We start from the raw sequence: 15,692 nt of genomic DNA, 5'->3' as shown, positions 1-15,692 counted from the left end.
TATATATATATATATATTCAATTACAGTAAAACACTTTTAATTAAGCAATTGCTCTGGATTAAAGTCCTAGTACACCTTCCCCCTTTGACTCTATCAAGTATAAAATCCAGCAAAGTATTTTGCCCAAAGTAATAAGAGGTGTTGTCCCAAAGAGGTGACATTAAATATTAAAAACTCCAAAATGATGATGCTCTATCGTGGCAAGTCAAATCAGGGTTTGCCGTTTAGAAATACCAATAGCAATAGGTAAAGGGGCGTGGGGTCCACCATGAGCAAGGCATGCTGCAGATTTTATCTTCTATACAGCTTAACCCTGTGGGGTAGCCTCTTGGCAATTGACGCTCAATTTCTAAATGAAGTACAGTGCTGGAAAGTCAACAGACTGAACTGAAGGTCTTTCTTACCAGGTCTTTCCCTCTCCACTATACATGCTGGTGCTCAGAGCTTGGAACCCTTGAGCTGAGTGGCTGACATCATGTTAACAATGAGAAATACTGGGTTTTCTTAAAGCAAATGTCGGGGGAGAGTTTTCAGAGGCAAAAACAATGTAGTCATTGGTGGAAGAGGGGGATCGATCAACTCCATCAAAGTCATAAAATCACGTCATAAAAAGCAACACCCACGAGAAGGAAGAACACCTATTTCAGTTATGCTTTTGCATCTAGGGCTATTTTGTAAAAGTTTTTTATGTTTAAAAATAAAGACAAGAGAGAAAATGTCTTAATTCTGAAACACATTTAAAGTGATGCAGGTATCTTAGGGTTTCAGGGCAGGCAGATTGCACACATCACCGGGAAAGTGACAGAGAGATCTGAGGGACCACAGGTGACATGACCTTTGAGGTTGGGAGTTGAGGCACTCAGCAGAGACTGACCATCAGGACAAAGGTATTAAGTGGTTCCAAACTACACTGGGGAGAAATCTACATAAAATAAGAGCTTCCTAATTATTATAGGTTATTAAGAAAAATATTTCAAGCCTTAGTCGAGGGTGCCGTATGAAAGGGCACTCTCAGAGACATGCCAGCCTCTGTTGGGGTGAGAGTGGAATATACTGTCATAAAAATGTATGCAGTGGTGAGGACAGGTATTCAGAGAAGGCCCTAGAAAACAGCATGAAAAAACTGAGCCTTCAGACTCGGGTGTGTTATTTCACCGTCCTTACAATCACGGTCTTCCTGTACAAAATGAAGATGATACCCGACCTGCCTACTAAATGAAGACTGTGCTATTTTAAAGGGAACTATATGTACAAGCATGTTTAAAACCATAAAATACTATAGAAATACAAGTTGTTGGCATGATTCTTCATGGAAAATTCCTCTTGCTGCAAAAGTTACCACAAGGTTCTAATTCAGATACTATTTGAGATTTCACAATCCATATTAAAAATAAGTATATATATAAAGAATAGTGAAAATAGCAACTGAAGCAAATAAAACTGAAGATCATGTTTCAGAGCTTTTTTTTTTTTAATTTAGGTAGCCTGTAAACCAAAATTTATTCCCTCCAAAAATCTAACACACTTTGGAACTTTTTGTTGTTGCATGGTATGTTCTTAAGAAAGCTAAATTATAACGCTTTCTCAGAAAATCATTTTAGGTGAAGTTAAAAAGAAAACCCATATTTTGTAAAACTAAAGCATTGAATAATATCTTTTAGGTAAGCTATATTTCCAATTACAGAGTTTGCCTTGCAATTCAATTGGTATTTCTAAAGCTACTTGGGAAAGGAGAAACTACAAAGTGCCTCCAGGGAGGTAGTGCCAATACTCTTGTACATGTCAATCAAAACCATGGTAGCACAGTTCGGAATGTGAACTTACTTAACAATTTAGCAAAGATTTATTGACTGTCCTCTTCTGTGCCAGGCCAATCTTACTCATCAGTATATCCCCCTGTACTCGGTACGTACTGGACTCGTGGGTATTAATGCCCATTTTTCCTTTTTCTGCTTCTGTTTACTGCTTCATCCTTGAAATATTTCATCTGAATAGATCCCTACTTAACACATATTATGTATTTACAGATCTTTGATATTTTTAACTAAAAAAAAAAAAAAACGGGCCCAATGTATCACAGGTTGCAACTGCACAGCAATCACCGTGGATTCTGAATCCTAGATGAATCATGGCTGTCCAAATGCTTCCCCTGTCATTATGCTACTTTGTTTTTAAAGTAATTTTATTGCTCACCCTTCACTTTCTATTCAGGTACTAAAATGAACCTGTCAACAGAAAGCAGAACAACTGAAACTTGTTCTTAGATGTTTTCTTTGGGACTTTATTCACTTTATATTCTGGGTACTTTTATTTTCATTTAAAAGTATCAAAATAGCTAATGACACTGGATGGGAATGTAGCCAAGTGATCTTTCACTGGAGATACAAAGTGATTTTCATGGAAATGCTGCTGAAATGTTATCTCCTGCTAAATAATGGTGTTTTCCAAACTTTGGACAAGGTGGCTCATTTAGGGCTCAAAATCAAAGGCAGAAATGTTTTGCACTGTTGTTTGTTTCTGGGGTCAACAGAGTGTTCAAGCCACTTGGCTCCCAGTAATTTGGGTGTCCCATGGGCAAATGTAGCTTATGTAAACCTCATTTCACAGAGAGCATAAATTGCAGCTGCAAAATGACCAACATTTATATTTTTCACAATTCAGAGGGAGAAGACCACAGTGCAGAAGATCTCTGCACAGCAAAAGATCCCATCAACAAAATTAAAAGGCAACCTATGAAATCGGCGAAAATATTTGCACATCATATATCTGATATGGGGTGAGTATCCAAAATATGTTAAGAAATCATCCAACTCAACGGCAAAAAACCCAACAACACAATGAATAAAAAAGGACAAAGGGCTTAGACATTTCTCCAAAGAACTCATACAAATGTGTTCATGAAAGGTGCTCCACACCATGAGTCATCAGAGAAAGGAAATGCAAACCACAATGAGATAGCACCTCACGCCTGTTAGAATGGGCATCATCAGTATAGCACCAAGCAAGCATTGGTGAGGGTACAGAGGAAAGAGAACTTTTGTCCACCTTTGGCGGGAATGCAGCCACTATGGAAAACAGTATAACAGTTCCTCAAAAACAATCTAGAACTACCCTATGACCCAGCAATCCCACTTCTGGGTGTTTATCCAAAGAAATAAAGGCCAGGGTCTTGTGGAGAGGTCTGCACCCCTATGTTTGTTGTGGCTTTACTCATGGCCGGCTTCCTTTGCTCATGGAACCCAGGTTAGAAGGGCTGCACATACATGTGTTCCTTTCAAAGGGCTGTCCCAGGAAGCTGGCAGTATGTGTCAATCAGCTTTACCTTCCAAGGGTTTTGAGCGTCATAGCCCAAGCACTGTTTTAGACCTTGTAAATGATACCCTTAATGTTAACAAAAGACCGTGTGGTTGGTGTTTCTATCCCCATTTTACAAATAAGAAAAGTGAGACGCAGAGGTATTTCACATTTCTCACAGGTTACACAATTATGATGGGCAGTTACTGATTAAATCCGGGTTAGCTGATGCTAACGGTGCGGCTCCTTCAATCTTCCTAAACTACTCTCTAGAACTGCGCCCTCAAAGACCGCTTATTATTTTTGTAAACTAGGGCTACATTTTAATGCCCCTCTAACATTTTTTCAATTAAACTTTTTTCTTTTGAGATAATTATAGTTTCACACACAGTTGTAAGAAATAATACAGCTTGACCTTGCATACCCTTTACTAAGTTTCCTGCTACAGAAACATCTTCTAAAACTATAATCCAATATTTCAACCGGATTCAGCCTTAACACAGTGAAGAGATAGAGCATTTCCATCCCACGAGGACCCGTCACACTGTCCTTCTGTCACCGCACACACTCTCCCTTCCCTCTTCCCGGCCCACGGCCTCTGCTTGCTACTGATCTGGTTTTCACTTTTGTCAGTTTGTATCTCAAGAATGTTATGCAAATGACATCACACAGCATATAACTTTGGGGAATTGTTTTTTTCGCTCACTCAACGCAGTTCTCTGGGGATTCATCAGTGTATTTCACAACAGTTCCGTCCTTTTTGTTGTCGATACGGCGATGGGATACACACACATCACAATTTAAACACTCACAATGACAGGCATTTCATTTGCTTTCAGTTTGGGGAAATTTCAAATCAAGCTTCTATGCCCATTGGTGCATAGGTTTGTGTGTGGACAGTTTTCATTTCTCGGGGATGCATGTACAGGAGTGCAATTAATGGTCGTATGACAGTGGCATAATTAGTTTAAGAAACTGCCAAATTGTTTACAAGAGTTTCTGAATTATTTCACGTCCCCAACAGTAATGTGTGAGTGACCAGTGTCACTGTCATCTGTTGCCCGCAATTGGTGGTGTCACCGTTTTTCATTTTAGCCTTACTAATAGGTATGTGTTGATATCTCATGGTGGTTTTAATTTGCTTCATTAAACATCTTTTCATGTACTTGTCATCGGCATATGAACTTTTGTGATATATCAGTTCATGTATTTTGCCAATTACCTAATTGAATTGTGGTTTTCAATTTTACTATAGAGTTATGAGGTTCTTTTTGTACTAGTCCTTTCTTATATAATTTGTGATTATTTCCTCCCAGTCTATAGCTTTTTTTCTCAACCATTTTAACAGGCTCTTTCACAGAGCAAATGTTTCTAATTTTGATGAGGTTAATTTATCATTGTTTTCATTTTATGGATCATCTTTTGATATCAAGTTTAAGAACTCTCCCCCTAGTCTTAGTTCCCAAACATTTTTTTATATTTTTTGTTAGAAATATTATAGTTTCAAATTTTACATTGAAATCCATGGTCTATTTTCAATTACACGGTGTGAATCTTAGGTTGAGGTTCATCGTTTTGCCTGGGATGTCCAACTGCCCCAGCGACACTCGTTGAAAAGGTATCCTTCCTTTGCTGAATTGTTTTTGCACCTTTGTCAAAAATGCGTTGGGTATATACACATGGGTCTCTCTTTCCAAACAAACTTTTTCTTAATGACATGATCTGAATGTGTGCTTCCATTGACGCTTCTACACTTCTGCACGTGTGAATGGAAGAGTTCCCTAGTGATGCTCTCAATGTCCAAGCCAGGAGTGACGATAACTGAAAACGAATTCTAGTGTCTACATATTGTTAAGAAAGACTATTTAACATTGACTGCTCTAAACAAGTATTTTAGTATATGACTTCTAGATTTAGTTGGGTCACTTCCACTAATGCCATTTTATCCATAGGGTGTATTAGTTGCTCTTAGTTATAATAGAAGCTGGTCCTGGCTGATTTAGACAGGAAGAGACTTATGAAATTTTTCATGGTTTCACATTAGAAAGAGAGGCCTGGAGAACCAGGTTTGAGACTAAGTGACCAGGAGTGATCCCTGAAATCATTAAAGGGGCTTGATAAGGCGATTGCATCGGTTTGCATCGGTTCTGTTTTTGCATCACTAAATTGAACTAGTAGAAATGGCTACTCTGTCATCCCCAGTGATGAATTCTCCACTGGGTTGCCTCGTCTGTTACTAACTCAAAGTCTGGTCACATAGTTGGTAATTCTAGGCCTTTCCCTCAATGTTCCACACCCACCCAGACACATACTATTTAAGTATGCTATTTCTTCTGCATGGAACTCCTAGCAAAGCCTTCTCCATTCATGATTTCTCAGCTTGATAAACAGTTCATACAACCTATTTGCACTCAGTAGGTGCTCGCCATATATTGCCTCAGTTCTGTCTCCCCTCACCTGTCCATCCATGCCCTATCTCAAGTAGGAAACCATCTCAGATACCAGGGACGAGGAGGTGCCCTGCAGGGACTGCCTTGCAGAACCATAAACACTGAGCTCTAGATGTGTGTTCTTTAATAAAGTCTGAAGCACTGAATCTCCAATAAGGAAAACCATTAGACCATCATTCCAAACTTACTGAGTCTTTAAGTAAGTAGCCATAGTATTCAGATTACTTAGATTACAATACACAGATTGGAAGAAGGAAGTCTTTTAGGAGGAGCCATATTGCTGGTAGAAATACCAGCTGGACATCAAGAGAGCTGACAGGAAGAATGGGCCAGATTGTTTTAGGAAAGTTTGCGTTATGCCCACCGGATTGTTTTAGAGCAGAGTTTCCGTCCCTCAGAGAAATTGTTATTTCATCCTTTTTGTGTCCACATTGTAAAGTATTATAGCCTGTCAGCAAATTAGTGTCCCATGGCTGGTTTAGCAGACAACTAACATTCTATTTCAGGGATGTCAATTCAGACGTCTTAGTACGAACACCTGCTTTTTTGTAGCTTACGGTAGTCTAACATAGCACACCTTTTCTTTATTTCCCCCCAAATCCTCATTGTATGGCAATGGTTATCAACTGTGACACCACATTACAAACCCCTGGGGAACTTTAAAAGCATATCCATGCTCAAAGCCCAGCCAGGCCAACTCAGTGAGGAAAAGCCCAAGCTCTGTAGGGAATCATAGTTGAGGCCATGTTTTAAAAATAGCAGGCTCAGTAATGTAGATAATGATCCAAAGTATCAGAAAGCAACAGTATGTGTGTTAAGTAGCCTTCAGAGGTTTAAACAGTCATTTTAAATGTATAGAAGAACACATTTCATACATGTACCTAAATTTGGTAGCTTACAGTTAAACTCAATAGCATGATTTGGCACTAGATGCACTTTTGTTTAGAAGACGTACAAAGCTAATACTTAATGACTCCAAAGTGTAATGACGTCTATAAATGTCACCAGTAAAGTGACACAGTCACTGTCTAACAGCTGAGCCCCAGGGCCCTTGGAGCATTCAGGAAGACGTATTCTTAGCTCCTAGCAAGGTCAGTGAAAAGGCATATTTTTCCAAGTGAGTGCAAATATGTAAAAATTATGCATTTATTATTTTTCTTGACTAGTGTGTGAACAATTTCACTAGACTTATGTACAATAGAGATAAATACAGAATTCTCTCTAACTGGTTGTCAACTTTTAAAAGTTATAGTTTGTGAAAGGTATGCTAAGTTTCATTTTTTGACTAATATTAAATAGTTTTTTCAAATAAAGAATAACGTGAACATGTATCAATTGATACAATAAAAACTTGCCTTGGATGCTATTAAGACATTTTATGAACACTTTCTTCTCCTGGTGGGGTGGGAGCTGGTTGTATTTATTGTTACAAAGAATAACAATTCAGTATGTACGAATAGTAACATTCCATTTGGAAATATATACATATTATATTTAATGCATAACATATACTATATTACATATGTATGTGTGTATGTATGTATCTATTTATGCACACACGTATACACATATACATACATATTGTAAAAGATAATGGTCAGAGAAAAGCAATTTCATATGCTCAAAAAAATTCATGAGGAGGCAAGTAACTGTACATGTTTATACATGTAATATATCTTACACAAAAATGTACACATATACATAAGAAGTGATATCTAGCCAATTTTTAAAAACACTAGAACTGGAATAAAAAGGAGCATAATGTTTCAATTCCTGTCCTTTAAAAGTAGCAAGTAACACAATAAACAAACAACCCCGCCTCTCAGGCGGAGGTCTCGGCAGAGGTCCCTGCTGCCCAGTTCTCAGGCACTGGCTGACACTGTCACCCTATTCACTCGACAACCATATCACCACATACCAACTTTTGATTTGCCAAATCCCAGTAAATCTGAACTATATTGTAAACTTTTGTATTTCTTTAAATGCATTTATTTTTCATTAAGTTAATTTAAACATCATCTCTTATATAACCACCTTAACTAAAAGATCATTTTTTCATTAACAGAATGCTAAAATAAATAGATTCACATATTTTTTTAAATGTTTTAAATTCCACCTAAAGACTGTCAGCTGGATTTTGGAGCCTATTTTCTTTCTTAAAATGAGAAATCAGCTGATTTTTAGTTGGTACAATGAAAATGAAATCATGTCCATTCAAAGTGGCCTGGAGAAATATCTGTATAGCACCTCTTCATTATGGCATACATTCTTTCACTAAATAGCAATTTTTTTCCAGCTTAATTGAAATAAAATTGACATTTAGCGTTGTATACGTTTAATGTGTACAACCTAAAGATTCGACGTATGTATGTACTGTGAAATGGCTACCATGATAAGTTTTGTTACCATTCATCTCCTCATATAGCTACAATTTTTTCCTATGATAAGTTTTCTTGGAATGAGAACGCATAGAAATTTTTCAATACACAGCACAGTATTGTTAACTATAGTCCCCATGCCACACATTCCATTTCTAGAACTTATTTACCTATAACTGGAAATTCGTAACTTTTGACAACCTTCACCCATTTCCACCACCTCCCACCTGCCAACAGCACTTCTGTCTCCAATATAAATAACTTAAAGTTGAGTCGAGTGAATGATATTGCCTTTACATTACATTACCAATTAAAGAAAACCCATGTACTTTGAATAATAGACATAGCTGTGACGCTACCTGTCTATATATGTCTATTGCAAAGCGGAAACTGCTGAAAAGTAGATATAACACTGAACTTGAAGTTATAAAACTTAGGCTTGAGTACACACATTCATACCCACAAACCCAATCTATGTCTCTGTAACTCTGTCTGATTCATTTCACTCCTTTTGGATTTCAGTGTATGTATAAAATGGGAGTAAAGTTAAATATACACACTGAGAGAATGATGTAACACATGTAAAAATTCTTTACAAGCTGTAAAATTCATGGTACACCAGAACGTGACATGATTATGCTACTATTATGAAGTCTCAAATTAAACTTCAAAGTGTTTGCCCTCTCAGTCATTTTGCTGTTAAGTCAAAATATGAGCCAGGTTTTTTACAATGAATTCAGTACAATACCAGACAAAATACTTTGCACAAGTTCAGAGGTTACAACTACCATTAATTTCAAACAACGTGGATACAACGGTTTTCTTTATTCCATAAATTTCTGTTCTCTGCTAAAAATTTATTTTCTTATTCATCCAATTTGACTGACAGGTGCAAGATTCTCAATGAGGAATAGTGTTATAATATAAAAATGAATTAGGCGATAATCCTGATCAATATCCTAAATTATGACTAATAGAGATTTGCACACAAAGTTGATGAACATGTCCTCTACCTAGAATCCTTGAACTCTCTGGACAAAGGTACCAGGGCTTGAAGAAAAATGAAAATACTGTGAGCAAAGTGAGGCAAAAGCAATAAAACTGAGGGTAAAGAAATTGTAGGCTAGTCTCTCTTTAGTTTACCTCATTTGGTAGAGATTACTTTTTAAAAAAAAATAGCACTTCAAAATTTACAAAATCTAGAGATGATCTGCAGACAGTAAGAATAGAGGTAATTGTTTTGTATTGTTTGATTTTTATCTTCCATGGTTTCTAAAATGAAGTGAATATAAATAAAAACAGGCCAAATATAGAATACTTAATAGGCCTACTCAATGGTATTCACATGGTTTATTATGATCCAAACAGAACCATACATTACAACAAAAATACTTCAAAATGATGACACCTATTTGAAAAACAAATATTTCAAGTTAAACTATGTTATTTTAAACAGATCCAAAACAGCAACCATTATTAAGCACTTCTGAAAGGCATCTAAGGAAATTGGGACTGTAAATCTTACAAAGACCACTGTATAATTACCCTACGCACAATTTATTTCAGTCATTTGAAAGATTCCCCTAAACACTGAGTATAATCTTTGTTATCTGAGACAATGCCATCTTTCAAGGTTCACCTTTCCAGCAGTCATGTGCAAATCTATCAAGATAAAAACTGACATGTGAACTCATATCTCAGTGCTGACTTAAGGGCTTCCCTCAGGGATTGCATGGACATAATCATTAAATATCGAAATCCAGCAAATTGTCTGGGTTTGGTTTTTACAGTTAGGCTTACTTTTATTTTGTTGTCTTTGGCTTTAAATTTTGAAAATTCAAAGAACATCAGGCAGGCCCATATGCACCCATAGAGGTTTTATAAAAAGGAAAAAAAAATCCCACTAATATAGGTAACAGAGTTTCTAAGAATACTGGAAATGTCATACACAAACATACAGTTGCAAATAAATTAATATATAGAGATTGATTAGAAGGTTTACAAGACCTTTCTCTACTCTAAAATTCTAAGAACTAGGAATTTTTACATAGACTGATAGATGATAGAGACATAGGAAATAGATAGACAGATGATAGATAGATGATAGATAGATAGGGAAATATACAGATAGATACAGAAATAATTGGCATGTATACATGGTGTTAAACACAGACATAAGTCACCACAAATCAAAATTTAAAATAAAATAGCTCAAATAATTAGAATTTTCACCCATTCTAAATTCATATTTAACGAGAAAAAGATAAGTGATAAATAACCATGGATATAATGGACTCGTTTCAGAAAGCATTGCCCAGGATACACAAGATTCTAGAATCAATAAAGATTTAAACACACCGAATACAACTTACACATCCTAAAACCATAGATTGAGAATATCAGGAGTAATGATCCTAAAAGCTCTTTTGAACATTTGGTCAAAATTATTAATTATACATTTTATCTTAAATATATTTATTGCATCTAATTATTGGCAAATTGGTCATGTATGTCATACAAGATACAATCTGAAACTTACATAATATTATTAACTAATGTTATTCCCAATACATTGAATTAAAAAGATATAATCTCTCTTCACAAAGTAGCTTCTAGAGATTTGTGACACCAGAGAAATTTTAAAATACCCCAATTAACAAAAACTACATGCAAATGCACGCATAAAAATTTCCACTTATATTAATAGTTGAGCTTCTGTAAAGGGGTAAATTTTCATAAACATCTCTCATGAAAAACTACTCTTTTCCATCTTCAGAGGAAAGCTGTTTGTAGTACAAGAAAACTCAGAGAATTTCTGGAAAGAGATCAATAATTATCAAGCCAGGAATGAAGGTGTTTTGAGGGTTTAATTAAGGAGGGAAACAGGGCAACATGGAGATGAAGTCTCAATTAGTTTTTAAAACCAATGGAGACCACGCAAAAGATAAAATACTGAACATACGTTCTATGCATAAAGTTGGTGCTCATCACTTTGCATGATGGAGTGGTCCTCTGCATTGTCCTGCTTACCTGCAGCCAGGTTGTGGCAAAGTGACTATTACTGGCCTAATGTGCTATGAGTAGGCGTGATGTAGGGGGTATTTATTGTTAATAACCCTGACAGTGCAACATGACTCCGGGGCAGACACACACACACACACACACACACACACACACACACACACACACACACACACACACACACTAGCGTTTACCACCTGATAAACAGTAGATGTTCCACGATCATGTGACCATTTGTTGGCCCTGTAGATGCCATCCTATCCTGAGATGCTCCTTTGATACCCACACAAACCAATATATTCCCTCACCTGACTCTGAGAAAGAAATAGGAAAAAAAATTGTGTAAAATACTATTTGTCTGTGTACTATGCTCCTATGAATATTCACATTGGTGTATTTTCACAGAATTCCTTAAAAACAATGATGGGAGGGGTGAGGTCTGAGTCTAGAATTAGTCAAATTGTGGCAGTCTGGAATTTGTACAATGATGTCGCCGATGGTAATGATGATGACGTCATGCCATAATGCTGCATTTACTTTTGCTCCATTTATAGAGTCAATAAGCCATGTATAAAGTTAGTAATGGTTTCAGTGGTTGAGTTCCTAGTTTATCTGCCAACCCAAAATGGGTTAGATTACAATATTTGCCTTACTCACTAAATGTAACCCATCAGTGGTCAGAAGAAAATAGATATAAGGTTAAGAGAGAAGCAATATTGACCAACACGCTTTTGCTTTGTTTTATTTTCATTAGTGTTTTAGGTACTTTTTAAACAAAAATAATGGCCACCATGGTACTTTGTGAATTATAAAACCAATCATGCAACCAATGGATAAGATAGCTAGAGGAACTAGACAATTGTAAAGCCTTTTAAATCCTGCAAAAGGAAAACAACATATTCACAGAAATAGTGATATGATATAATGAAAAATTAATGCAGAATTTAAATAAATGGCCATGAGTCATGTCATTATACTTTTGATGATTTCATACCCTTAAAATTTAATGATTTTAATAAACGTTTTAAAAGACAAGATTAAAATTCAGGAAAATGATTCTATTTTTTTCTCAAAATTATTTTTCCTAAATGGGAGAAAAGCTGATTAATGAGTTAAGACAAATTTCAAACCAAACATTCAACAACAACAAAAAATTAACACTATTAACACTTACTACTTCCCCCAAATAGTCAGCTAAATAACTATCTTCAACAGGTAGCACTAGGTTTTGTAAGAAGATAGGTGACAAGACCCCTTTCACCGCTTCACCCTGGAAGCACCTCTATCGAACTTGGTTCATTGCCTAGAGGGCAAGAAACAGATTTCTGCCCTCATTCAGCATAATACTAAGCGCTATTTGTGAGGAGTAAAGGGTATATTAGTGCATTTCATCTCAAAATATGTTTTCATGTCATAATAATCTCTGATACAACTGGCCTCATACTCAGGGATTTTTTTCCCCCTTAGAATATTATAAGATTTGGTTTTTGAAAGCACGAGTTCTGTCCATAACAAATCAAATACCTGTGCATATTTCATTAGAAGTATTTTTATTTTGAAATCTAGTTTTGAACATAAACCACAAAAGAATCATTGCTTTAGTTAAAATATTTTATTTGGGAAAGTTCATAGTTCTGAGTCCATAAAATTAGTAATATCTATTATTAACTATGAAAATGAAATACATTTATATAATTCCTATATCTATGATTTGGGGCATGACTATACATTTTCATTTTTAAGGTAAACAATATTTGCCTAGAGTTTTATTATCTCATGGGACACACTTAGCTTATTAAGCTTCACAGGACCACGTGCGTGAAGTGTTTTTATTTGAATTCACCCTTCTGAACACTAGAATATTCTGAATACAATGTCTCCGACGTTTTTCTAAATAAATAATGTTCTCTCAAAGAGTCAAGGTTAGTTTAGTTTAATATTTTGGTTTCAGGTTAAAACAAAACAAAACTGTTTCAACACCAAACTCTGAAGTTCACACTTCCCAAGTAGAAATAGAAGACAAAAGCAGTTACTGTGCATATAAACATGCTTTTATTGTTTTCTGTGAAGCCGGTCCTTTACAAAGGCATAGCTCTGAACAGTGAGCATGGGAAGGCAGCTTTGGGTCTCTCAATACTAAACATTTGCACACATCTTTTAGGGGGAAACGGCGCTCTAAGAGGACGTTTCAAAGGCTGTTAATGCCTTAGTCACCCAGGAAGCATTCCATGTTCTTTCCTCGCATTCTACCGTTTCGCTGGGTTGCATATTCAGTTTTTATCATAAGCAATCCTGGAAAGCTCATGTTGGGGAGGAATCCTATAGACTCCAGGGCCAAGTGCGCAAGGCGGAGGGTTCTCAGTGTTATACTCCTTAGTCTTTCTTCACGTGCACAGTGACTCTGTGAAAGCAGATACATATCTCCCCGGGGGACTTAAATCATCCATGAGCTTATCTTGTGTGAGCTGTCCGACGCAATTAAGATTCCAAGACGGGGGATGATGAATAAGCACCGTGTGGGGCAGGAAAGGGCTTCAAAGGTCAAGTTCCTGAAAGGGTTCTTCCCCTCCAGCTCTAGCTCCGCACCCCCTTTCCTGGCTGATGGCTGCGCGGGTGACAGATTTGAACACTGCGTCCCGACTGCGAGAAGCCATCAGCCTCCCTGACAATCACAGCCTTTCACGTGCGTTCTTCCTTATCTCCCAGGGAAAGGATGAAGGCACATTCTTCTACCCAGGAGCAGCTCTGAGGGTCTGCACCTCCGGTCCCCCGGCGCCAGGCTCGGGGGAGGGGACCTTGCAGTCACCCAGTGTTGTACTCCCGGCTTCTACATATCTGCCGAAATTCGAAAATGGGTCCCTTGTGTCTGTCCTTGGGGGTAGTCTGCATGTTGAACGCGAAACCCAGCAAAGGCAGCACAAAAAGGCAAGGCAGCCTTTCCCTTCCTCCTGCCTGCAGCACCTGCGTCCACCAACTGTCCACAAAGACACTCCTGGGTGCATGGCGAGCCTTCCTCTTTTAGGGACTCTGTTCAATTTTCTAAAGATATATTTAGTTTTCTTTCTTTCTTTCTTTCTTTCTTTCTTTCTTTCTTTCTTTCTTTCTTTCTTTCTTTCTTTCTTTCTTTCTTTTCTTTCTCTATATTTTTTTTTGTTCAGGGAGAAAATGAACGAGGTTCTCCCTCCTGTTCCCCTCTCCAAGTTGTAGTATTATTCCTCCATTCAGATGGAAACGCAAGGAATGTTCTCGCCCAAGGCCACTTTGCCTCAGGATTCCGGAGCTTTCAGCACTGGGAACTTTGAGAACAGTGAGGTAGACACATCCCTGGAATCCAGAAAAAAACGGGCACTTTTTTGCCCCCCAAAGCAGTTTTCCTTCCAGCTCTGGACCAGCCTGCTCAGGTCCGGCCCCAGCGCCCACCTCCCACCTGGCGTTCCCCCCGGACCTCCTGCGGGTCCCTCTGACCGGCCTCCCCTTGTCGGCCAAGTCTGGGCAGCTCTTGGCCCAGGTGCCGCCCCTCCTCGCCTACCCCCTCCTGTCCACACCCCAGGTCCTCTAAGACTATGAACGCATCCTTCTTACCTCGTCTGGTCACTAGAGAAGTTTTGAACCCCCAGGGTCCATCTACACAGTTTCTGTCCCAAGTCAGGCAGGGCATCTTTCAAGAAAACACTAAGAAGGTCTCCATAAACTTTGCTGCCGCGAATGCTCCCGTGCCAGCGGCCGTGAGCACACATCTGCCTTCACACCTGCGCAGGTACACCTGTCCGGGCGCACACACGGCCAGGGAGCCAGCCACTGGGCAACTGTTCTGGGCGCACTAAACTCGCTGGCAACTGCCGGCGGGGACACGCGGCACCGGTTAGACATCAAAGGGAATTTCAAAATGGGCTTGGGAAGAGGGGACTAGAAAATGGTGATTCTAAACACACCTACAGGAGCGCCCGTCCACCTCCCGTCACAGAGCAGTGCTCCCCGAAAGGCACACACTTTTCAGAGGAGACCATTGTGGGTTGCACTGTATATAAAGCGCCCTCCGGGGTCCATTCATCTCGCAACTGACAGTCCTTGTCGTCTCCATGACTTCTCAGTCTGGGTCCAAAGCAGCCCCGCGCACGTTAGGCTGGGGACCAAGGCGCGCCCGGAACGCTCAGCCCGGGGTGCACAGCACCCCTCCCCCAGGCAGGTGCAGGCCCCCGGCCCCGCTGAGCAACAAGCGGGCTGTCTGCGGGAGGCCGGGTCCTCTGTGCCCCCGTCCCCGCGCGGGTCACCGCTCCCCGCCCCCCGCACAGCCAGCCGCGCCGAGCGGGCACAGGGGGAGCAGAAAGCCGATCGAGCAACTCACCCCCAGCTTCCTGCTGCGGATTTTCACGTAGCCCTGCTTGACTATGTCGTTAAAGTTGGAGGCCATGGCCAGCGCGTCGGGCTTGTGCGAGTGGAGAGCCGCTGTCCGCCGCCGGGTCCGCGCCTCCAGCCGGCCGCCGCCTGCAGCCGCGCCTCCGGGGCTCCCCGAGCTCGGGCCGGCGGGGGACGCGGGGCGGGTGGCGG

At 39.2% G+C, this 15,692-nt stretch overlaps 1 protein-coding gene across 1 annotated transcript in view; it reads right to left on the bottom strand.

Moving 5' to 3' along the window:
• DOK6 (docking protein 6) overlaps positions 1-15,686 on the bottom strand; it is a 338,153-nt gene extending 322,467 nt beyond the window's left edge. Inside the window, exon 1 of the mRNA XM_019668900.1 lies at positions 15,490-15,686. Coding sequence (XP_019524445.1) covers positions 15,490-15,555 — 66 coding nt within the window. The 5' untranslated portion in view covers positions 15,556-15,686. The remainder of the gene's footprint in view (positions 1-15,489) is intronic.
• Between the last annotated feature and the right edge of the window lie 6 nt (positions 15,687-15,692).

Source organism: Hipposideros armiger, unplaced genomic scaffold (genome assembly GCF_001890085.2).
Source record: "Hipposideros armiger isolate ML-2016 unplaced genomic scaffold, ASM189008v1 scaffold_542, whole genome shotgun sequence".
Lineage (NCBI taxonomy): Eukaryota > Metazoa > Chordata > Mammalia > Chiroptera > Hipposideridae > Hipposideros > Hipposideros armiger.
This window is presented reverse-complemented; position numbering and strand designations above follow the sequence as displayed.